Below are 24,780 nucleotides of genomic sequence, written 5' to 3' on the forward strand. Positions count from 1 at the left end.
AAAAGAATTGTGCTGAATAGAATAACTATTTCTGTCTGTGTATCTTTTTTGTAACTTAAGGTTTTGCCTAGAGGGGTTCTCTATGTTTTTGAATCTAATTACCCTGTAAGATATATACCATCCTGATTTTACAGGGGGAATTTCTTTATTTCTATTTACTTCTATTTTTTATTAAAAGTCTTCTTGTAAAACACTGAATGCTTTTTCATTGTTCTCAGATCCAAGGGTTTGGGTTTGTGGTCACCTATGCAAATTGGTGAGGCTTTTTATCCAACATTTCCCAGGAAAGGGGGGGGTGCAAGTGTTGGGAGGATTGTTCATTGTTCTTAAGATCCAAGGGTCTGGGTCTGTAGTCACCTAGGCAAATTGGTGAGGCTTTTTACCAAACCTTGTCCAGGAAGTGGGGTGCAAGGTTTTGGGAAGTATTTTGGGGGGAAGGACGCGTCCAAACAGCTCTTCCCCAGTAACCAGTATTAGTTTGGTGGTGGTAGCGGCCATTCCAAGGATAACGGGGGTAATATTTTGTACCTTGGGGAAGTTTTGACCTAAGCTGGTAAAGATAAGCTTAGGAGGTTTTTCATGCAGGTCCCCACATCTGTACCCTAGAGTTCAGAGTGGGGGAGGAACCTTGACACTCCCAGAGGCCAGTACCGTTGAATTGTGTCCACAGTACCCCAAATTCGAGCTGGCAAGGCCAAATTAAGCGCTAATCCACTTGTGAGGGGTGGAGTAAAGAAATCGATTTTAAGAACCCTTTAAGTAGAAATAAAGGGCTTCATCGTGTGGGCGGGTGCAGGTTTACATCGATTTAACTCTGCTAAATTCAACCTAAAGTCCTAGTATAGACCAAGGCTCAGGGAGCTCTTTTAGCTCCTTTACTCTACCAGAACATCAAAGGGTATTCGTATAAATGAGAATCTAGATTCAGGATTATTATTCAGTTAAGACTAAAATCTTAACTTCCCCTACAGCAACATGTGCTGCAGCCATGCTATCAAATCTAGCAGTGATCACCTTTTATAGTTTATATTGTAAATTAAGGCTGTAATAGAAGTAAGAAATCTATAAAATCTTAAGTACAATATAATATTACTTTGAACTTTCTTACAAGGCCTTTTTTATGCATGCCTTGCTTAACATGTGCATTAGCATGGGAGGGGAGATTAATACACTATCACTTAAATGTATTGTGTAGTAAATTTTTAACACAGCTTTGCATCAAAATTATGAGAATAAAGACATGCACCTTCTTCATCTAACCATAATTACCTTTGCTTTGTGTTGAAGAATGGTAAAATGGAGAGACATGCAATGGTCAATCAAGACTGTATTTTTTAACATTACTTAATGGTACTCATAATTAGTTTTTCCTAAAATACCAATAATATAAAGAACAATATGTGCCCCTTTAAGTCTTTAATGAAAAGTATAAAAATATGATTTCATGCACTTTGAGTATATTTGAATACAGTTTTTAGTGTAGATTGCATGTGTTCTGTGTAAACTGTTTGCCGTTCAGTGAACCCCCTCAAATTTATGCATTCCATTTAGCAACATCTTTAAGAGGTGTTTTAATTGTGGGGCCACCCCTTTAGGGGAGTACGGACAAACAGTTGGGGATGGGAGTGGTGATATCTCAGGGCAACCCAGCGGAGCTTGGGAAGGAAATGTCACCTCCACTTGTTGGATCATATTAAAGAAGTTCTGTATTAAAATCACAAATGAGTTTGATTCCCCAGAGTTTAAATTCCAGGGTATTACTAATTAAGAGGTCTCTTGGTTTTTGGTACTGTTTCTCTCCCTCTATGTGTGAAACTTGCAAGCTGCTAATTGTGTTAGTACATTCTAAGACAGAGTCTGTTCTCAAAGCAATTCACAGAGAGAGAGACTCAAAGCAATACTCTAACAACAGAAACAGCACCCAGAGACTCCCCGTCCTTTTGTTGTATTAACAATTGTGATTAAAATAGAGATAGAGGATGTATGTGGATGGATGCTTGGTGTGGATAATAACTGAATGATCAGGGAGGTGCCAGCCTAAGAATCCAGTGTCCATCGGCTGAAGAAGGCGTCAAGTGGAAATAACCAGAGGACCCCCCCGGAGGGCAGACTGGAATCCACCCAACAGCCTCAAGAATGGGAGAACCAAAGAACAAGATAACATCTTGGAGCCGTCAGGAATGTGCTATCTGCTGATTGATTCAGCAACAGCATGATGAAGCAATTCCCATAGACTGGCATAGGAAGAAATTCCTATAAAAATAGACTCTAAAAAGTGAGAACTTTGGGGTCTGATTCTGCAAACCAACTTCCAGGAGCATCAGATGAGCATCTGACAAGGCCCTGCTCCCTCCTCATGTCCAGGCCACCTGGCCAGTGGCTTGGCATGAGCAACTCTAAGGCTGGTAACTATGATAACAACCTTGCAGAACCTGTGTGTGTGGGTGTGTGTGTGTTTGTATGAATGAATGTGTGAATAAATATGAGATTGAATGGAATGTTATAGCTATAACAAACTGCTTACTATGATTCTTTCTGTATTCACAATAAATGTGGTATTTTGCCTTTTTCCCTTTAATAAGATCCTGCTGGTTTTTATTTTATTGGTACAACACACTTCCGACTCACTTTAGCAGACCACTCAACCTGTCTCGGTTGGGGAAGGAGATGTAATCAAAAATTGTAACTCAAAGCAGGGGCTCAGCTCAAAATGTTTGAAATAGGCCACTTGCCCCTCCCCTCCCAAACATTCCTCTGTGCCCCACAATTTGAAAACCTCTGTACTAAATAAAGTGTTGTCTGGCATTACAGGATTTTTCCTCGCATACCCCCAGGGGTACGTGTACCCCAGTTTGAAAACCACTGTGATAAAGTATTGATGCCAGAGCTATATCAAGGATATTGTTCCCACCACCACCACTGCAAATTCCTATCACCATAGTTTCAGGAAAATGTCCTGAAATTAAACAGAGGTATTGAGACATTTTGGGGAACACCCAGACTGGTAAAGGGTTGTGTCACTGCCTGCCCTATAACTTCAGGGTCCTTGGTGCTGTGCATCTGCGATTCAAATGCCTGACACAGCCAAGTTACTCTTTGCAAGGTGACAACAACCCTTCCAGTCCCAGTCTCCACAAATCAGTCTTCCTGAGTTCTGAAGCTATTCCTCACTGGTTTGGCAGCCCCCCCCCCCCTCCCAATGGTGTGAAACCAGTCCCCTGTTATCAGTTTGCTTTGGCACACACATTCCACACAGTTGACACACCAGATCTGCTTGAGATAAAAATGGTGGCATGGTTACTCCTGTTAATTCAAAGTGGGGAAATTCTAGTGATGTCACAATGTTTTCCCATTAACTCTAATACTCCATTGTTGTCTTTTCCTGGGCTGGACAATGGATGGGTGCCTGAAGTTGGTTTCATGTAAACAATTGGCTTGGAAGGTGTCCCTCCCTGATGGATTGCTCCCCACCCTCCCTTGCTATGAACTTGTGAGCACAGTTTTCTGTATACACAAATACATAAATTCATAACCATGGTCTGTATACATCTCTCATAGTGACTATCAAGTTCAGAACATTACAAGCTTTCATAAAAGATTTTCCTAAATATATTTGTGTAGTACAATGACATAGTATACAATTAGTTGATTTAACTGTATATTTTTGGGGTTTAAGCCTTCTGTTCTCCTTCTGGGGTGTCTGGACTTTTTTGTGGCTTCAACCAGTAAATATTTGCCATTTGGAGTGGAAAAACAAATGTCAGCTATAGAAATCTGACAGACAAGAATAAAAGAATTAAGAAAAATAGAATGATTCATTGTATGTATTAAATTAACTGAACTATTTCAGGAAAGATGGATGAAGTACAATTAATTAAGGCCTTGTCTATGCTGCCACTTTACAGTGCTGAAACTTTCTCGCTCAGGGGTGTGAAAAAACACCCTCCTGAGCAATGCAAGTTTCAGTGCTGTAAAGTGGCAGTGTAGACAGTGCACCCGTTCCCAGCGCTGGTAGCTACTCCCCTCGTGGGGTGTGTGTGTGTGTGTGCTTCTTTTACAGCACTGGAAGAGCTTTTCCCCTTACCTGAAAACCAGCATACACTGTTGAATGGCTAGTGGAATAAAAAGCATAATGTCTTTTAAATACTACAGTCTTTAGTTAGAATAAAAAACTGCATATCATTAAGATGGTGAGAAATATTCTCAAAAGTGAGAATATTTTACATGTAATTAAAACTCCAGTAAATAAATATTTGTAGTTAAATTATCATATATGTTGATTGGCTTCTGTTTTAGACGTTGGGAAGAATTGGTGGTAATGATTTTTAATTATAAGAAAAAATATAAATTTAAAATATGTTGTCATTAGTGCAGTCCATGCATATGTATGTAGGCATTGCTTTCTAAGCTTTATTGGATAAAATATAACTTTTTGGCATCAAGGTTACTGAAAACCTAGAGTCAATAACTCAAATCTGTGTCTTTGAGTAGAATTATAGTCACCCAGAAACATAAATTTTACTGTTTCAGGAACTAAGTATTTTCTTCCTTTTAATCTGAAATACATTTCTGTCTCTGTCATCAGGGGATCAAAGGTGACATGAGAATTCAGTGTTTGGAAGGCCTTATTATATGTTCTCAGTGCAAATGGCTGCAATCTAACTACCACATAAATAAAAACCACATGCAGCATTTATAGGGGACTCAAATGTAAAATCTAAAATTTATTCAAGTCAGTTAAGAAGAACAATTTGGATACTGGATCCTTCAGAGACTTTAAGACATAATACATCTTTCTGATTAAAGATAAAAATTTATCTGAAACAAAGTATATTCTTCCTTTAATCTACCATAAAATGCTTTAGAGGTATTGGCCTCTTTCTTTCTTTTCTGGTCACTTGACATAGGGCCTAGTCCTCGTTACTGCAATGAGATAAGTAGCATCTGTAAGGATTACAGACTCAGCACTGCAGTCAGATAATTCTACTGGAGCTGTTCATGGATAACAATATGAGCTTACCGTTCTGGGGAAATCACTCTGTTTGTTTTTGCATCCATATTGATTAATTTGTCCTCTGAGCCACTATCAGTTACAAATTATACTCCAAGAAAAAAATTAGCTATAATCAAATGTCAAGGGAAAACTATCCCCAACGAAACCTCATTTAGAGAGCTAAGTCTATAAATCTAAATAGTGTATGAGTTAGAAAAATATGGACAATCTCCAAAGTAACAATAGCGATCAGACTCAGTTTTAATCCCTCATGTAAAACTAGTTCTATGGATATACCTTCTAAACAGATAACATTATTAAAAGGGAGATGAGTCAGATAAATTGTCTGAGTGTAATAAAGATACACAGGAGGTTAAAACACAAAAACTGTCCAAATAAGTGATGGTCCAATTTGAACATAAATTACAACTGAGAAAACTCTGAATCAGTGGGAGAAACTCTTAATTTTTTTATTCCTAAATTTCCAAAATATATATTTCAGATTTGATGAAATGTTAAATATTTCATGGTGTTTTTGCAGTAGTTTTCTGAGATGTCACACCTGTTACATTTTGACTCAAGATATTACTTAATGTGTTGCGTTTTACAGGTTTCAAGTACTCCGGTGAGGAGAACTCCCAGTAAAGTAATTGGAGCATTGGGCCTCAGATCTTTTTTTATTTATTTTAATATGTAACATTTTTGTTCAACAGCTGGGGCCTGAGCCTGCACTATACCTAGTGCCCTCTAATCCTGTTATTTCAGTAGGACTGGAAAGAGGCTCTGCGCTTTGCAGGATCAGGTTTTAATTCATAATATTGCATGGTGTTGAAACAAGCCCTACACAGCACTAGTATAATCCGAATAATCTGGAAGGTAATTTCTATATTAATAGAGTAATTTAATAAATTGTAAGTCTTAATTCATTAATGTAATTTAATATTCATTGTTTTGAATATTTAGACACCTTTATCGTATGATTATCCCAATGAAGTGACTAAATCTTTTCCTAAGAACAGATCTAAATGTGCATACTCCTATTCATTCATGGAGTCTTGTTGACTTCCATGATTCCATGCAGGACTAAGGGTCTGCACATCAGATTTGTTTGGCGGCTCAGGCTCTAGTATTCCAAACAGCACAAGTTTTCTCAGTTAAAAGACCGTTTTTCACCTATTAATCCTTTTTTTAAAAACTATTTTTAGTCTTTAGTTTACACTTCAAATTTTCATTGCTTTGTTTACAGTTCATTAATGTCATTTTTTATGGTGTATGTTTATTGTATTTGATAGGATGGGAATTTCTCCAAAGTCACAGATATAAAGCAAAAACCTGAAGATACGATGGTTGTTGGACAATCAGTGTTTGCAGATTTTGGTGAGATTCCTCCTTTATTCCTCCCCCTAAGCTATCTGACACACATTTATTTTTATTATTAATTAGTTATATTTTTATATATATATAATATATTTTAAAACGCATGTTAAGCTTTTACCCAACAGATTGCAGTGGTTCCTTTGCAGGCATCATAGTCATGTAGACATATAATACATGTATTGTATTCCTTCACTCTTCCTTTCCTTCTATATATAGAACACCTGTTGAAGTCAACGAGTATTGTGCACGCAGAAGGATTTGATAATTTGGAAGTGACTATTTTAGTTCATCGTCTCAGACCTGTACCTGCTTACGCCGGTGCAACCCTAACCCTTGACTTCAGTGGGACTATTTACTTGCCTGAGGTTAAGCACATGTAAACTGTGTGCAGGATTGAGTCTTAAATCCCTATTAAGACTACTTTAAAGCACATTTTTTGACATTTTTGTCTAGTGGGTCTAAACTTGGATATAATAACTATTTTTTAAAAAGCAGTAATGGAACATATTATGAACTAAAATATTATTTTCTTTTTATTTTCAATATAAATATTTGCAGTTTATTAGGGATTAGATTCTATTCATATATTCATCAGTATTTTATTGAAAAAATGAAATGGCTCAAAGCTATGTGAGGACATAGCAAGTCTGTAGAACCATGTATTTCTCTGTTGCCTTTTTGATCAGATTTTCATAAGACATTTGCTTCCCTTTAGGCACCTAAATAAAGTGGTAAGTTTTCTGAAGTTCTCCGCACCTCGCAGTTTCCAGAATGCCTAATTAGAAGCTTTTGGATGCTAAACTCTTATGAAAATCTGGCCCTTAAACATTGAGTAAAGGTATAGATTATTGGAGTACGTATTGGGCAATGAGAAATAGAATATAGGAGGAAAATAATAGATCAAATATACTCAAATCATATTTTAAAAGCAGTGCATCAGAATGTAGTCAAGTTAAGAACGCTAACAGCTACTGGGTGATGACCACTCTTGGACTTCTAGTTGCTTCATTTAGGTGCTTAAATGCACCTAAACTCTTAGGATAATTAATCCTAAATTTTCATTAACTAATTATGGCTTGTATAGATTAATAAACTTAACAGATTTGTAAAAGATGATTTGGAATTTTAAAGACTGAATACTTCGCATAGTTTATTAATTTAATTTGTTGCTGTATTCAGCGAACTTGATTACTGTGGTGTTGACCTCATTATTTTCCTAGCTGGGGTTTGCTTTTTCACGTCATGCTGTTCATCTGTTGGGAATCCTTTCTTATGTACAGAGTCACTTCGGATGTTTAAATGTGCCCTAACAACTGTCCATTGTATTTAATTGTCAAGACTGTAATATTAGATGACTATGAAGAATATTATAGAGAGGAGACTTTTTTTCCTCTAACCTCTTGGGTTCCCTCCATCCTGATTTCTGCCCTGTCCACTCTAATGTAACTGCTCACAACAGGATCTGTCATAACCTGTTCCTGACTTTCCCCCATCCCCATGTTCCTCAGCTTCACTGTTTCTTTCTTTCATCACTCCCCCTTTCTTCACATTATGTCTTCTGTTCGCTCTCTCAGCATTAGTTCTCCTCTCTCAAACTAGCTACCACCTCTCGGGGAAGTGGATTAACTATAGCAACAGGAGGAGAACCCCTCCTGTTTCTGTATTGAGCGTCTACGCTGAAGTGCTAGAGCGGGGCAGCTGCAGCATTTTAGATCTTGCCACTTTTCTCCACAACCTACTGAATATGTCGATATGGACATATTAGTTATCAAAATCACCTCTTCTCTAGCTTCACTCACCCACATTACACTTCTCCACCCTAGTCAGAATGTAGCCACCAAAATTATGTTGCCTGTCAATCTGACCATTTCAAACCCTTATTTGAAACCTTCCCTGCCAACCTCTTACCTACTGCATCAAGTTTAAACTTCTCATTCTTGCCTTTAAAACCCTTCACAACTCTACTCTATCTGCATTTTGGATATCATCTTCTGCTGTTTGCCCCTTTATTCTGTCATTTATAATACCTCATCTTTCCTATCCATAGTCCTCTTCTCTGGGCATTTTGTCACATTACCCTGCATACCTGGAATGCCCTCGTCATCCCATTTCATCAGGCCACTGCCCTGTTATTTCATGACCCTCTTAATAGCCAGTTTTTCTTGCAATGGTCACAATACACGAATTGATAAATAACTTTAAAAAAAAAATCCCACAAGTCTTCCTCAGCTTTAGGATACACTGGGAGATCCATATGTCTAGTTTTTAAGAGTGTAAACTCTTCGGGACAGAGCGTGTTGGTTTTGTGTACTGTATAGGGCTGAACGCCACTCTCAGTAATAAACAAATAGAAATAATGCAAATATTCATGTTGCTCTTCATTATCATTTTTTAAAAATTATTGCTGTTTGACGTACAATTGTTTCCTTAAGAAGTAATTTGTTCAGAAGACATTATCTACGCAAATGTCCATAAACTGTTCATATGCATAAGAAAGTAGGACCAACATTTAAATTAATTAAAATGACTTCTTTAAAGATTCTTGAAACATCAGGATTCTTAATATTTTAATCAACGTTTGTTTCAGAAAGCTTTAGAACAAAGGTATAAACTTAATTTGTATATAAATCCTTTTTTTTTTTTGCGAGTATTAGAAACAATTAGTCTAGATTTTTCCATTCAGCAGTAATACTTCCAAATGCATGGATTTTTGTTTGTATATTTTAATAGTCAAAAGGACATTATGTTAAAATTAGTTCTGTTTTGTTCATCAAAATTTTCCTTGTAGAGTCCATTCAAAAATTGTACTTAATTTAACTTACATTAGGACTTGAATTTGAAGGTTTATAATCAAGCAAAATCTCATACATTGTGTATGTTGAATATGTTGGGAGGCATTTCAAGTAGTGATCCATTTGATCTCAGTTTGATAATGTTTTTATTTCAGCACCTTGTTGTTTTTTGACTGTGTGCTAAAATGTTATTTGTTCGCACGGTAGCATTTACAGCTATCAATTTTTTAAACAATGATTCAGGTGATGCACATATTAAAGAAGATAAACACATAAATTATTCTCTGGAATTAGATGATTTCCATAGATAGTGCTTTGTCCCACCGCAGTAACTAGCAGTCTTATGGCCCTGATTCTGCAAATGCTACTGCATATTAGTGGATCTACTTGTGATAGTTAGCTTTACCCTCATTAATGAGTATTCGCAGGATTGAGCCCGTATTTAGATGTTGTGACATGGTTGCTGTCATAAACATACAGCTAAGGGTAGCCCAGAATTCCTCCTTACTTGTAAGGGGTTAAGAAGCTCAAATAGCCTGGTTGGTACCTGACCAACAGGACCAATGGGGAAAGAAGATACTTTCAAATCTTGGGAGGGGAGAAGGTTTTGTTTGTGCTCTTTGTTTTGTGTGGGGGTTCACTCTTGGGACTGAGAGGGGCCAGACAGAAATCCGTCTTCTCCAACCCATCCCATCTAAGTCTCCAATATTGCAACCAGTATAGGTAAGCCAGGGAAGGTGGATTAGTTTATCTTTCATTGTGAATTTTCCCTGTGCAAATAGGAAGGTTTTTTCCTGTTTTCCATAACTTTAAGGCTTTGCCCAGAGGGGAATCCTCTCTGTTTTGAATCTGAATACCCTGTCAAGTATTTTCCATCCTGATTTTACAGAGATGATTTTTACCTTTCTTTTGTTTTTAAATAAAAATCCTTCTTTTAAGAATGTGACTGATTTTTCCATTGTTTCAACACCCAGGGATTTGGGTCTTTGATCATTTTGTAACCAATTGGTTAGGATATTATTCTCAAGTCTCCCCAGGAAAGGGGGTGTAAGGGCTTGGGTGGATTGCTGGGGGAAGAGGAACTCCAAGTGGTCCTTTTCCCTGGTTCTTTGTTAAATCACTTGGTGGTGGCAGCGTTACTTAAACCCAAGGTACAAGGGAGAATTTGTGTCTGGGGAGTTTTTAACCTAAGCTGATAGAAAAAAGCATAGGGGATCTTTCATGCGGGTCCCCACGTCTGTACCCTAGAGTTCAGAGTGGGGAGGGAACCCTGACAGTTGCTCTGACGTGTGGTACAGCAATTTTTGCCTTATTTACAGTGATGCTCTTGAGGGAGTAAGAAGAGAGCCCGTATTAGAGCCAGAAGATTCCTCTGTTTTATGGTGATACTTAAAAAATCCTCAAGATTTTTTAGCACAGTTTAGTTTGACCTTTAAAGATCACCTCTCCTAGGCGACTGAATTTTGCTGGTCTGTGGTATGGCTGCTGAATACAGAATTCATATATAGTATAACAAAGTGAAGTAGAAGTTCAATGATACTTAGAGGTTATGCTAAAAAATTTTATTTAATGTATTGTGCAAAAGTCATTAAAAATTAAAGTTTTAATTAAAATTAGGCCATCTACAAACATTTGCATATTGTATGCAGTTTGAAAGAAAGAACAAAACCTCAAAATATTCCGAAATGCTTTTTATCCATGCTTTCACAGTTTTGTATTGCCCTGATTGACATGGCTGTTAATGATTCCAAAAAGCAGATGGCTTTGATTGATGCCATGAATATTAATAGGCACAAAGTGTACGTCAGCTTTCTTTTGAAAGATGTAAGTCCTAAGGAGCCATCTGAAATAGGATTTCTCTCACCATGTGTTGTAGCAAACGGAAGTGACTTAATATGGCCAAAGGATGCATCATAATTTTAGAAACTTTGTCATATTTGATAAGACATTTAAATTAACTTAGATCCCAGGATATCTGGGATCTTGAACATTCTTAAATTATTCTAATTTTGTGAGCATATTTTTCAGGAAATATAAGAAGTATGTTCATCTAACTTGTTGAGTGAAGAATAAAAAATTAGATGTTCAATATTAAGCCACAGTGTAATTGCAGAATTTGGTTCTAATTACTATCAAAAAGCTTTGTAGATTTTCATGTTCCCTTTGTTGTAGAGACAAACTGAAAAGATACTTTTCACATACTGTAGTCCCAGAGAAAGCTCAGGGATAGCTTTAGCTTCTCATAATTTGAACATGATTATGAAACAATGTAACAATATATTGTTTTAGGCTCTTTTGATATAGCTAGGTTGAGAGGACAGAAAAAGTGAGAAGTTTCTTGCACTTTTATTTTGTAAAAGAAAGAAAATAATTTAAATCCTTTTTGATTTGAGAGAGACAGCTAAAGGTTTCTTGGTCATTTTTTTTTCTCTGAAAAGATGATACCAGTGAAGTTGCAATGTACAGAGTCTAAAAGCAAACTGACTTTCAGAAGTGTGTCTTTGGTTGTTTTTCCTCTGGAAACTAAAACAGAACTCTTAAGCATAATTATTTTTTCTTCCCTTTGATCTTTTTGTGACTAATCTAAATCAATATCTTAGTAAATTAAAAGTTGAGTAGATAATGTGTGAAAGATAAAGTAGAAAAACCTGACCAGAAGAATCTAATTTTATAACCGTCCTTAATATATACTTGAACCACTGGAGAGACATTCCAGATATGTGAAAACTGAGCATCTCAAACTGTTGGTTCAAAGAGACAGTGGTATTGCTATATGGAATTTAATCAAATACAGAAGTATGGCATTCAGTAAACATTGCTTGTAGATGAACTAACCAAAGTCAGGAAATATGAAGGCTAAGGTGAACAGAAAACTGTTTAATACAAAATAGTAGTTGACTGGGATATGCAGGTGAATGAGACACAAATTCGGGGATGGATTTTAAAGCAGAGGCCACAACTTATTAATTCATTTTAATTGGAATAGCAATGGGAGTGAGTGCAGCCTCCTGGTCTCCCCTCCTGTCAGTACCAGACACCTGAATGGAGTCCAGCATGGCATTAAATGGCCTTATTCCATATAGCCAATAAATCAGGGTTGTCATCCTTCAGCCTAACTCACTGGACTCAGACTACCTCTGAATTCTCTTGTCCCACTATGGGAATCAGTCTGCAAAGACTTACGGTCTACCCCTTCTCCTTACAAGCTATTAGGAATACCAGCCAGATTCTGTGTCTTCATTCGTGTTTACCCAAGGAGTTGGTCCTTTCAGACTTCTATCCACATTGGACACTGACTGTAAGCTGAGATGAATTAGACATTCCCTTTTAATTCCCAACATTACATTTCTATTCTATTCCTTAAATCTAAAACCTGGACTACTAGGGTGGCAGAGAAAAGCTCTCCTCCCTCCCCTGAAATGCATTTTAAGGCAGGAAGAAAGATGCAGTGAGGGAAAGGCTACAGTGTACTTGAACATACACGCTCCCCACCTTACCCTTATCAGGGTCCCAAGTGTGGACCATTCTCCTACTGATCAGGTCAAACTTCCTCACTCCTCCACGGAGACAGTGGGCAGAGGGGCATTGTTCCCTCTCCATTTTCTTTGCACTTCACATTTCTAGAACTCATATATTCTGCAAAACGCTTCAAATACATTATGCACACAGCTTTCTGAACTCATATCTTTGCCAACTGGAAACAAAAATTTCATTTTCAAAAAGTATGTATTAACCTGTAAGTTTAAGGTCTCATGTTCAGTTAATGATTTTAGATCTTTAAACACTTTTTTTCTAAAATTTGTTTAGAAAAGCACTTAAGTATAAAACTCCAACCTTAACCTTTATCATTGTGCAAGAAATTTCCATATTCTAGTAAACGTTACACTGACAATATCTCGGCACAGTCATTGAAGGGAAGGCTATAACTATAAACTTAATTCTAAAGTTCCCATTTTCTTCTTGTTTTTGTTTGGGATTATGTGCTTTTTTGTCTAACATTTATTTTTGTTTCCATTTGGCTAAAACTAAGTACAAAAATTTAAATAGCATGGGAAGCTGAAAAAGTTCAAGTCTAGTGTAACAAGTAAATAATTGTGAAATACATTCACCTGATTAAATGTAACCGAGCTTTTGGGGGATTAATATCTGTAGTGCAAGTACAGATTTAGATACTTCAATGTTATACATGTATCCTTTCAGTTTTACCTGCAATAGGGAGACTTATTGAAGCTGTGTAGTAAAAATCCTTATTAGAAATAGTTATTGTACATACACAATAGCTCTCTTTCAAAGTAAAATATCCTACATTTTCAGTTTTGTTTCTGTTTAGAATTTAAATTGCTTAAATTGAAGGATCAATTCTTCAGATGTTCAAGTATGTCTTCTTAAACCTCTAAGCTGTTTGTTCATTGTGGATGGGATAAAGTTGCAAATAGAACCAAAATGGTTGTTTTGGGTGGTTTTCTTTTTTTTTAAGGGAGTGAAGGTTGAGTTAAATTTCTAAAACATATACAAGTTCTGTGCAACTGGAAAAAGTAGAACTTTAGCCTAGAATACACTTTTTACAAGCAACTAACAAATGTAACGAAGATGAAGAGTATGGGTTTACAAATCAGGAAGAGGTCACACCATTGTGAAGCTCTATTCTGGAGTGTGTAGTTGTTTTGCTTATTTAATATAGGGTTGAAATTTGAGAAGTGTTCCCTGCTGCACACTATCATTTGGGATCCCTTACAAGTATGGTGGAGTAGTATATGTTGCCCAAATCAAAATTGAGCACTTACAGACCGTCCTTTCTGCTGTCTGAATCATCAAATAGCAAAGATGGCAACTTGTTACCATTAACACTTCTAATTTGTTTTGCTGAAATGGAAATTGCTTTGCAACATTATTTAATTATTTGATTTATTTATGGTTACTGCTGTACAAAGATTTTTTAATTTTTTATGTATAAAGTTTCATACTTTGCAAAATTCCCTTGTTGCCTTAAAATTGATAATCAGTAACATGGATTACTTGATTTCAGAATACAATGCTATCTGTAAAACAGAATAAAGCTACACCTACCAGATTTGTGAAATACACTAGTCTGTGTGACAGTGCAATTCACAAGAAAAAAGAACATATATAATTGTAATCTAATTGTAAACTAAAACTAACTTCATCTTAAGTACAAAAATGGGGGGAAATGACTTTCTGCATCCAAAGCTCAGTTATGTTTTTAAATACAAAAAAACCCCCAATAATGGACATTCAGATAAGTCAGCCGCCGTAGAGCTTTTCTGCGGTCCTAAGTCAAACAAGGAAACAGTATAGGGAGGTCCCTTGCTGCTTTTTTTAAATACCCCACTATTTGTGGAATTAGGCATTATTGCCAGTTAGGTTTGTTAACATTCCTTCATGGTGCTCCTGCTGATTTACCAGCCCTTTTTAATGGATTGCAGTGTTTTATGGCTCTTGAACATGGGGTTTAACTATCACTGCCGTATACTAAGTTGGACCCACCCACACAAGTTTTCTTCAAATCAGACATTAACAACTTAAGAATCATTGGTACACCTGAATCCATAGAATCTGGGACCATGGTTACTGTTCATAGCAAATTATGTTCTTATATTCCCCAGGTGAACATGTATATTTATTTAGGAAGATGACTGCTTGCCAGACTGATTAACTCACCAGATCTGGAACTTGAGGAAAAAGTCATGAAATGTTGATTTCTGAGATCTAGACTTCAATGGCTATCTTATTGGAATTTTGTTGGTTGTTGTATGTATTTGTTAATAACTAACTTTTATGTACATTAATTCCAGTTTCAGTTTCCGTTCCTGAGATCATAGTGCTGGGACTACACATAAGAACATAGATCATTAGTGTGCAGTCTTGAAATATTAAATAGGGAGTTGGTGGATTATCAAGGGTCTTAAGTATCTTGGGCTTTTATTGTCCTCTTGTCTGATCCAGTAAAGTGGTTTACCTTGGTGATACCTGCATTTTAACAAAAACACATTTCTTTTCAAAAAGTAGTTTTAACTAATGTTGCTCTTCTAGTGATTGCACATGTGCATTCTACTCTAGGTGTGTGTTACTTGGGGAATTCTGAGCATCTGTGGACGCGCAGAATTCCTCAGTCACGCATAATTTTGTATTTTTCTGCATAAAATATATTTTGCCAAGGCAGCTAGCTGTTCTAGTAAAGAAAATTCTATGCCTCAGCTGCCCCTCTGGTACTCTGCCCTGGCTGCCCATCAGGACCGGCAGAGGAAAAGAAATGGGGTTTAGGTCAACACCCCCTTCTACCTCAACATCATCGCATGCCCCACCCAGACATCCAGGGAGTTCTAAGCAGGTGTTTTGATGGGATACTTGAGGATGCCATACCAGTTTCTGTGATCCCTGTTTCTCCTTGATTTGCAAACTGTATGTCCTACTTCCTCAGTGCTTGGTTACGTATGACCACAGCCCGTTGGGTGTTGAGCAGGGTGGAAGTAGGATACACCCTCCAGCTTATTTCTACTCCTCCTTCCCACTTCCCCCCCATCCCTTCTCAGGGAACCCACTCGTATAGAAGTTCTGGTCTAGGAGGTTCAGTCTCTTCTTCAAGTGGTAGCCGTGGAAAAGGTTCTGCAGAATTTAAGAGGGAAGGGGTTCTACTCCCATTATTTCCTAATCCCAAAAGCCAACGAAGGTCTCAGACCAATTTTAGATCTGCCTCAGCTCAACTATCTCAAGAAAATAAAGTTCCTCATGGTCATGCTGGCATCCATTATCCCATTGCAGGATCCCAGAGGCTGGTACGTCGCCCTCAATTTGAGAAATGCCTGTATTCATGTATCAACATACCAAGGACACAGAAGGTGCGTCAGATTAGTAGTGAACTGCTCACATTACCAATTCACAGCCCTCCCATTTGGCCTGTCTGCAGCAAAGTGGGTGTTCACAAAATGTATGGCAGTAGTGGTGGCTTTCCTGGGGAGGTTCCGGTCTATCTTTATCTAGACAACTGGCGAGTCAAGGGCTGGTCAAGGCTCAGATAGTGTCCAATGTTTGACTCATCCACTCAACATTCAAGGCCCAAGGCTTTCTGATAAATGTAGAAAAGTCTAACCTTACTCTTATGCGAAGGATAGAGGTAATTGGGGCCAGGGCCTACCTCCCAGAGTTCCCTGATAACACACCTCAAAGGTCATCAACTCACAACAGCTTGAAATTGTATGTGGCTCTCGGCTCACATGGCTTTGTGCACATACGTGGTACAATACACAAGGATGCACCTCATACCTCTTCCAGTGTGTCTGGCCACATTATGCTCCCAAACTGCCACCATCTGGACACTGTACTGGTTACGGGTTCTCGTCTCTCTCTAAATTGGTTGTTGGACCCACTCACAGTTTATGCGGGCTTTCCCTTTATACGCCCTCAACCGTCAATGACCCTGGTCTCAGACATGTTAGTGCTATGGTAGGGAGCTCAACTGGGGCCCCTCAGAACTCAAGGCCTTTGGTCTCTGAAGGAATTTTCACTCCACATCAGTATCAGAGAACTTAGAGTGGTTTGTCTTGCCTTTTGGACCTTTCTGCTCCACATTATGGGCAGAGCTTGTTTTTTCTCACGGACAGCACTGTAGCCATGTTTTACCTCAGTGGGCAAAGATGAGTTAACTCTTCCCTTCTTTTCAAGAAGCAATGCAGCTATGGGAGTTTTACATAGCCCACTCAATCAGCCTTGAGGTCTCTTACTTTCTGGGAGCGCAAAATGAGCTGGCAGATCACCTCAACAGGTCTTTCTCCAGTCATCATGAGTGGTCTCTGTGCCTGGATGTGGCAAGAGGCATTTTCCAGCAGTGGGGGACTCCCTGGATAGACCTATTTTCAAACAGGTACAACAGAAAGTATCACCAGTTCTGCTCCCTACAATGCTGCATTCTGGGTTTTATGGAATGCCCATGTGCAATCACTCAGAGAAGAAAAAACGGTTACTACCTTCTGTAGCTGTTGTTTTTTGAGATGTGTTACACATGACCATTCCACGACCTACCCTTCTGACCCTCACGTCGGAGTTTTCCAGAAAGAAGGAACTGAACTGGGCGCTTTTATACAGGTGTTATAGGATGGGCTGGCAGAGAGCGCTTGATCTGCCCCAACAGGTACCATGGAGGGGAAAATTTCAGGCGACTGTGCTCTGGGTATGCACATGCTGCAATGGACATGTGCAACACATCTCGAAGAACAACAGAAGGTTTGTAACCATTTTTTAGTTCCTGTCTCCAACTATGTATGGACATTTGGCATAATTTCTTTAAATGACCCCTTCCCATCTCACAGATGTCCTTAACTATTGTAAAAAAGAAAAAATCTTTAAAGAGGCTTTTGTTGGGTTATTACACAGTCAGTTTTTCTTGGATAAGTTCCCCATGCTTAAACTGAGCTACTGGGACAAAGGATGCTAAGTAGAAATTATTTTGATATAAGTGGGTATTTAGAACAGAGATACTGCTGTGTTTACTGCAAAACTTTGTACCATATATCCATAATATGGTTATCTGTCACAAGTATTAACATCTAACCTTAATAACAGTGTCCCTAGACTGTTCTAGCAGTATTTCTGAGGTAAAATTCCTAAAATATCTCAATCAGTTAATAAAGATTATTGATATTATGCATGCAAAACAGGCATGCAAATGCTTGCTCAGAAATGTACTAGACCTCAGGGCTTCAACTTGATGAAAACCAGACTCTATCAAATAAATTGCTCTTTGGTCTAGAACATGATGGTGATGGTTTATAATTAACTTGACCAAAAGGACAGAAAAACAATTGACAAAATTGTATTGCCCTTCTAAAAAAAATAAAAGTAAAAATCAGAGAAAGCTTTGAGATATGAATTTACTATAAATGGCATCTGAAGTGATTAAGGTGAGAAGGGCTGTGCGCTGGAGAATTCTACTCTTCTTTGGAGCACTTTGTCAGCCAAATAAGTAAGAGCTCTTCATTATTATTTTTTTCTATTCTCCCCATGTCACTATGGTAATTGCAATGCAGTGGTTGCTATAGCAAAAATGATTAATTCTTCAGTTGCTGCTGTCTGTTATGTTAGCAGAGGCTTTCATGAGATACCCATACTCTCTTTAGTATGAATCATGGTTGTCAGATATGATTCTTTTATAATTTGTTATTAAAAAGTGGTTTTGGGATTTTACATTTTGGGAGAACCTCTGAAAAATCAAGCAATTTCTATTTAAATGCCTTAGTGTGGATTTTGGAGCCCAACTTTAAACAACCAGGTTTGGAAACTTTTGGCTCTTCTGTTTAATAGGACATATTTTTCTCATCTCTTTATACTATACAAATAGCAAAATTATGAGAAATTTACACAATTCACCAGAGTACAAAAGATGGAAGTTATTAGGTGGTTGGTACTTGTTGTTAAAGAATAAATTCAATTAAGTTGCAATATATGAGTATAAAGGTGATTCCTAAATTGACCGTTTAAAATAACCTCTGTGGGTTTGATAATCTTCACAATTTACCATCAGGTTTTCTAGTTTGTACAGGGTCTGTGCTCTTCATATATGTAAACAAGGCAGTTATGTGCTTATATAACTTATATAAGTGTTCGTTATTTTATTCAATCTGAAACAAATTCATTAGGGAGTAGTTGGTTGAATGAATAGGGCACGGAACTGGGAGTTAAGGTGTTCTCTTCCCAGCTCTGCTACTGACTTACTGTATGTCTTTAGGTAAGTCATTTCACATCACCGTGGCCCAGTTTCTGCATCTCTCAAATAAGGATAATGATGCTTACCTTGGTTTTGTAAAGTGCTTTACAGTTCTTTGGGTAAAAAGCATTATATAATTGCTAAGTCGTGTTAGTATAGAAAGCTGTCTTTGGCTCCATTGTGGAAAAGTTTATGAAAATAATGGGCATGTAGACTCTGTATAATTGGGCTTTGTTAATGGCCATTGAGTTTAGATTAACCAAGTGTGTCTCTTAAATGAAGTGAATAAAAACTGATTTGCATGGATTAATGAGCCTCTTACTGTTCATTCAGTAGATCTATTCGCTTCAGTAGAGATTTAAAAATTAGTTTCATCATGGACATTTGATTAATTAATTTAAATGTTTGAGCTCGCTTAAATCAGTAATTCTGCTTTATTTAGACTGTGAAGAGGTACTGTTTGTATGGCTGACTGTGTTAAGTAGTTCCCCAAGTGAAACTAGCTCACGCTGTGTTTGCACAGTCTGTGCTGTAGACAAAGATGACAAGATTCTGATGATTTTCTGAGGGCAGCATATACCAACCTCCTCGTTGGTTCTTTCCATTCCTCCTTCATCATTATTCTCATTTGTTGTTTTCTTTGCTTCTGCTAGGGCTGCCTGATCTGTGTACTCTCCTACTGAATGGTATAGGCTCATGTTCATTCATGATAACTTTGAAAAGTTTTCCTCACTGACAAAGCCTAGGCTGGGGACATTGTTATATTTAAGTTGCTTAGCTGTACTTTTAAAGAAAATTGAGAATGGTTAGATTCCTTTGATGTTAAAGCCAGTTTTCCAATAACAATATTATGATTGTCAGGCAATCCCCCTTTCCTGCCCCCACAATAATTAATGTGAAATTAAGGTTATAAAAATATAAGTTACTTAACGAAAAAAACGCCTAAAAGAATGTTTTTAAAGAAATGATAAAAACAAGAAACGCTAGCCTGGATATTCAGAGTTAATTATACTTAAATGTAAACAAATTATAAAGTATGGAAATGCACATTTTGAGATTACCCAAATAACCTTAACTCTGTCCTTAACCCAACATACCTGTTGCACCTTGCATGAAAGGTAAATGTAATTTGATGAAGGATTTTTAATTAAAATCTATAATAAGCCTATAGCTGTCAAAATCTGAAATACACTATATTTGTTCAATCTGCCTAAGGCAGTGGTTCCCAAACTTTTTACCTTGCACCCCCCTCCCCTTTCCCTTGTCTGCGCCCTCCCCCATGGAACCGGGGTCAGGCTGTAGCACCAAGATGGGGGGGGACATGGACAGGGGTTAAAGGGGCCGAGGCTGGGGCTACAGTTGGGGGTGGGGACTGGGGCCAGGAGCAGAGCTGGGTGGCACTCCTTCCCCACCCCCTGTGGGGGGCTGGTTTAGGGTGCAGCCACCCCATCCCCCAACATTCCTCTGTGCCCTCCTAGTGGGACGTTCTCCACAGATTGAAGACCTCTGGCATAAGGAGTCATATTATGGAGTTGTGGCTTTAGTTTTGTATTTACACCTCTATATAATAAGTGTGATTTCTCTTTCACATTGTGTCCACCTAATTTTTGTTCCCTCCCTTAAGAGGTTTCTAACCACACACAAATTTGTATTACAACTGTGCTCCTGTGCCATTTTACAACTTAGTTGTTCCCTTTCACAATTGCACCAATTAAAATGTGTTTGTATACTGTGACTAGGATGAACAGTGTCCCTGTCTCCAGCTTAAAGGACTCTCTACGGAGCCTGACATCCAGTAAGACAACACTTTTATGTTTGAAACCTTGTACATTTGGGGGGAATTGTCCTGACTGAAAAGATGTAAAAGCCTGGCTTTTTCCAGCAACTCTGTGTGGTCTCAAAGAAGAAAGAAGTAGTAGTTTTAGTGATGTGAAGACAGGTACTCTTCAGTTCCAGTGCTATGGCAGTGTGCAGAGATACTTCAGGCTGATAACTACTCCATTTGCGGAGTCACTGAAGCAATGTGGAAGTGTGGTTTTGAGGCTATAATTGTTCTTTGGTTTTTCTGTAGGCAGCAACACAGTGTTAAGGTTGTTAACTTACCTTAACTGTACACTTTCATATTTCTGTGTAACCTTACCTTTTTTGGACAAAAATTCTAATGAGGGGTTTTCCGTTAAATCAATTGATATTTACAATCACAACAATAATTTAACTAGAGGGTGGAGGGGTTTTGCTTTCAGTATTCTAAAACACTTAAGGAAATATTCATTGTGACAGTGTTGAATGATGAACTGCACTCTGAGGTTTCATGCTGTTCCACACACTGTACCGCTTCCAATCTCCCCATATGGCTTTCCTTTCTCCACCTTCAGGTTGTGGGGGGGAATATGGAGGTGGGGGTAAGAGAATCATAAGTGGATTGGGTGACCTTTGAGGAGAAATGGGCTCTAAATTCCTTCCTGAAATTCCCAATTCACCCTTCATGAGTCTCTCACTTTCCTCCAGAGTGCCCACCTCCCAATCTCATGTTGCTCTTTCTCTTGTGCATGCCTTAAATTCCCTTAAAACTTTTATTCCCTTAAAACCATCCTTCCTCCTGCAAGATGCACAGAAACTTCTTTTCTTTTGAAATAGCAGCCACCCCTTTCCAGTCATAAAGCACCGGCAGGAGATGTAATACTATCAACAAACTCTTCAGCCACTTTCACTGGAAGCCAACACTCCATCCTAGGGAGCAGCTCAGCACAAGGCAGGAATAACAGCAAAACAATGCTACCTAGATCAGCATTAATTTGTTGGCTAATCTTCTGGAAGGGAAAGATTCCACATAAAGCAGCGTGCTCCGACCCACCTCTCCACATGTCCTGATCCCTGTGGAGGTGCTACGTTGATAGAAAGGGAAGGCAGCATCCATGGCAAAAGCTGCAACCATTTCCATCCATCCTCCCTTTCATACCTCTCAGCAGGGATCCCTTATGTTTTTGTCCCTTCCATCAGCATAGGCAGAGAAGAAAATAAGGGCCCTAATTTATTTTTTCCCCAAACTCTCTTGAAAGAGCTTTTTACTTGCCTGCAGAAAGGATACGATTTTTGCCCATGTGTTTTGAGTTTTGGTTCCAGATCAGTGACTGTTCCTGAAAAATTTTCTCTGTTTTCCCCTCATTTGCCAATTTGGTGTAAGTTGCTGGCACGGTGCAAATGTCTTTTAAAAAAACACTTCGGTATTACTTATTTTTTCCACAGTGCTAGGTAGGTTGGCACAATTGTGGATTATTTTGCTTTCTTGCAAGCGGTAAACTCATGGTGATACAGTGCATGACCCTTGTCTGTTTTTCCTTGTTAAACAGTCTGATCTCATCAACATTGAAAATACCATTGACAATATTACTTGCTTAACAATAACAAAAATCCCTTAACCAAAATTCAGTAGTACAGCAGTCAGCATTTTGCTTTTCCTCATGTTTTTATTGCTAGCACAGACAATAGTGGTACACTTTGTCACAACAGTCAACTATCTGTAGAACATTGGATAGTTTCATGCTGTGCAACCAGGCCTTATGCCATCTGTTTCAACAGTGGCCAGGCTATCTGTTTCAGTATAAACTTTAGCAGAAATTCATGTCCTATATCGGTCTTTTTATGCATGCTTCTCTTCTTTTTTTTAATTTCCAGTTAACTCTCTGTTCTTTAAAATCTCACCATTTCAGCTATGGCATGACCTTGGCTGTTAGACCCTGTCCTTACTGCCCAGGGAAGTATTGTTTGCCGCTCTCAGTTGAGCAATGGTTAAATGCTGTTCTTGTTATCAAGCTGCTAGCACAGTTTCCTTGGAAAGGTGTAGTCAGGGATTTTAGAGAATCAGAATTGATTTGCTTCTAAAAACAAGAAAGCTGTGGAGTTCTGTAATGCCTGGAGATCCTTGACACAGTCATAAAAGCTCTTTACAGCTGCTTGAGATGTTGTGATTCACATCTCGTATACTTTTTTAGAAGAAAGATTTAAGATAATCAGTAGCCACTAATGACAGGTTTCAGAGTAACAGCAGTGTTAGTCTGTATTCGCAAAAAGAAAAGGAGTACTTGTGGCACCTTAGAGACTAACCAATTTATTTGAGCATGAGTGAGCTATAGCTCACGAAAGCTCATGCTCAAATAAATTGGTTAGTCTCTAAGGTGCCACAAGTACTCCTTTTCTTTTTTCTAATAGCCACTAAGTTAACCTTTATTTTATTTGAATATAAAGCTCAGTACTGTGGGTTGTCTTCCTGACTGCCCATAGGACAATATTTTTCGTGTTTTGAGCACTGTCACAACAGGATTTTTACCTCCTTATTTTATTACTGTTCTTACAATTTTAAAAGGCAAGATCAAGGTGAAAGAGGAAGAAACGAATGTACGAAGTGACAGGGATTAGGAAAACAAGAATGAACCATATACAGAGTAAAACAAAAATGAACTAATGTACATAGTGACAAAGATCCTCCTCTACTTTGGTGGGTCCTGAGCTTATTGGCCGATTTGCTCTCCTCAGAGATTCACAACAGCCCTCAGTTTGGCCACTTTCGTGGCTCAAATCTGCTCTTTTACTTAGATAACCTTGTCACTGGCCAGCATGGGGAAAAGAAAGAACAATCCCCACAGTCTCTGCTGATCCATCAAGTGGGTCGGGGAACAGCCCAGAGACCTTCCCCTCTGGTGGAACCCACAGTTCAGGTCAACTCCTCCTGTGTCTGATCAGGAGTTGGGAGGTTTGGGGGGAACCTGGGCCCACCCTCTACTCTGGGTTGCAGCCCAAGGCTCTGTGGACTGTTGCTGTTCAGAGTGCCTCCTGTAACAGCTGCACAACAGCTACAACTCCCTGGGCTACTTCCCCATGGCCTCCTCCCTAAACCTTTATCCTCACCACAGGACATTTCTCCTGGTGTCAGATAAAGCTTGTACTCCTCAGTCCTCCAGCAGTGTGCCTTCTTGCTCTCAGCTCCTAGTGCCTCTTGCTCCCAGCTCCTCGCATACACACCACAAACTGAAGTGAGGTCCTTTTTAAACTCAGGTGCCCTGATTAGCCAGCCTGTCCTAATTGATTCTAGCAGTTTCTTCTTAATTGGCTCCAGGTGTCCTACTTAGCCTGCCTGCCTTAATTGGTTCCAGCAAGTTCCTGCCTGTTCTGCAACTGCCTGTTACCTTACCCAGGGAAAAGGGATCTACTTAATCTGGGACTAACATATCTGCCTTCAAACACTCTCCTAGCGCCACCCCTCCCTCTGCCCTGCCAGGGGGCACTCCCCCACCCACCCCCCAAACTTTTGGACCTGGCCCAGTTTCCCCAGAACTCGCCCGCCCGCAGGGGAGCGAAGCTGGGATGGATTTGAGGTGGGGGCAGTTCTCAGGAGGAGCAAGAAGAAGCTGCCTCAATGACGCTGGGGGTGGGAGCCTGGGCTGGCAGCTCTGGTCCCTGTTTCCCCTCGACCGAGCCCGGCAAGCGCATTGCTCCGCTGCCCTGCCTCCAGCAGTGGCTGTGGCCTGGGAGGGAGCCGGGATTGGGCCAGACCCCGGGCGGGGGAACCTGGACCCGCCGCTTCCCAAGATGGGGCCTAACTACGAGGAAAGCACATGTCTTAAGGACCAGCCACTGCAGGGCCCACTGCTCCTGAGGGGACTCGACCTGGACTGGAGGGACTTGGCCGCTAGCCCTTTCCTGTGGGGCAGCGCTGTTTGCAGCCCCACACCACGCTTTGTTTAGCTGTACGGATTTTTTATTTGTATGTGAAATAAAAATGCCTTTAGTGCTTTCCACACAAAAAAAAAAACACTCTCCTGTTGCCATCTGGCCTGACCCTGTCATAATATATATATATATATATATATATATATATATATATATATATATATATATATATA

The 24,780-nt window shown here is 38.9% G+C and overlaps 1 protein-coding gene across 1 annotated transcript in view; it reads left to right on the forward strand.

Moving 5' to 3' along the window:
• ITFG1 (integrin alpha FG-GAP repeat containing 1) overlaps positions 1-24,780 on the forward strand; it is a gene marked incomplete at its 5' end in the record, with an annotated part of 215,601 nt that overhangs the window by 66,276 nt on the left and 124,545 nt on the right. Inside the window, one exon of the mRNA XM_084644488.1 lies at positions 6,286-6,370. Within this exon, the coding sequence (XP_084500614.1) occupies positions 6,286-6,370 (85 nt within the window). The remainder of the gene's footprint in view (positions 1-6,285; positions 6,371-24,780) is intronic.

Source organism: Lepidochelys olivacea (genome assembly GCF_965140295.1).
Source record: "Lepidochelys olivacea isolate rLepOli2 genome assembly, chromosome: 12".
NCBI classification, from domain to species: domain Eukaryota; kingdom Metazoa; phylum Chordata; order Testudines; family Cheloniidae; genus Lepidochelys; species Lepidochelys olivacea.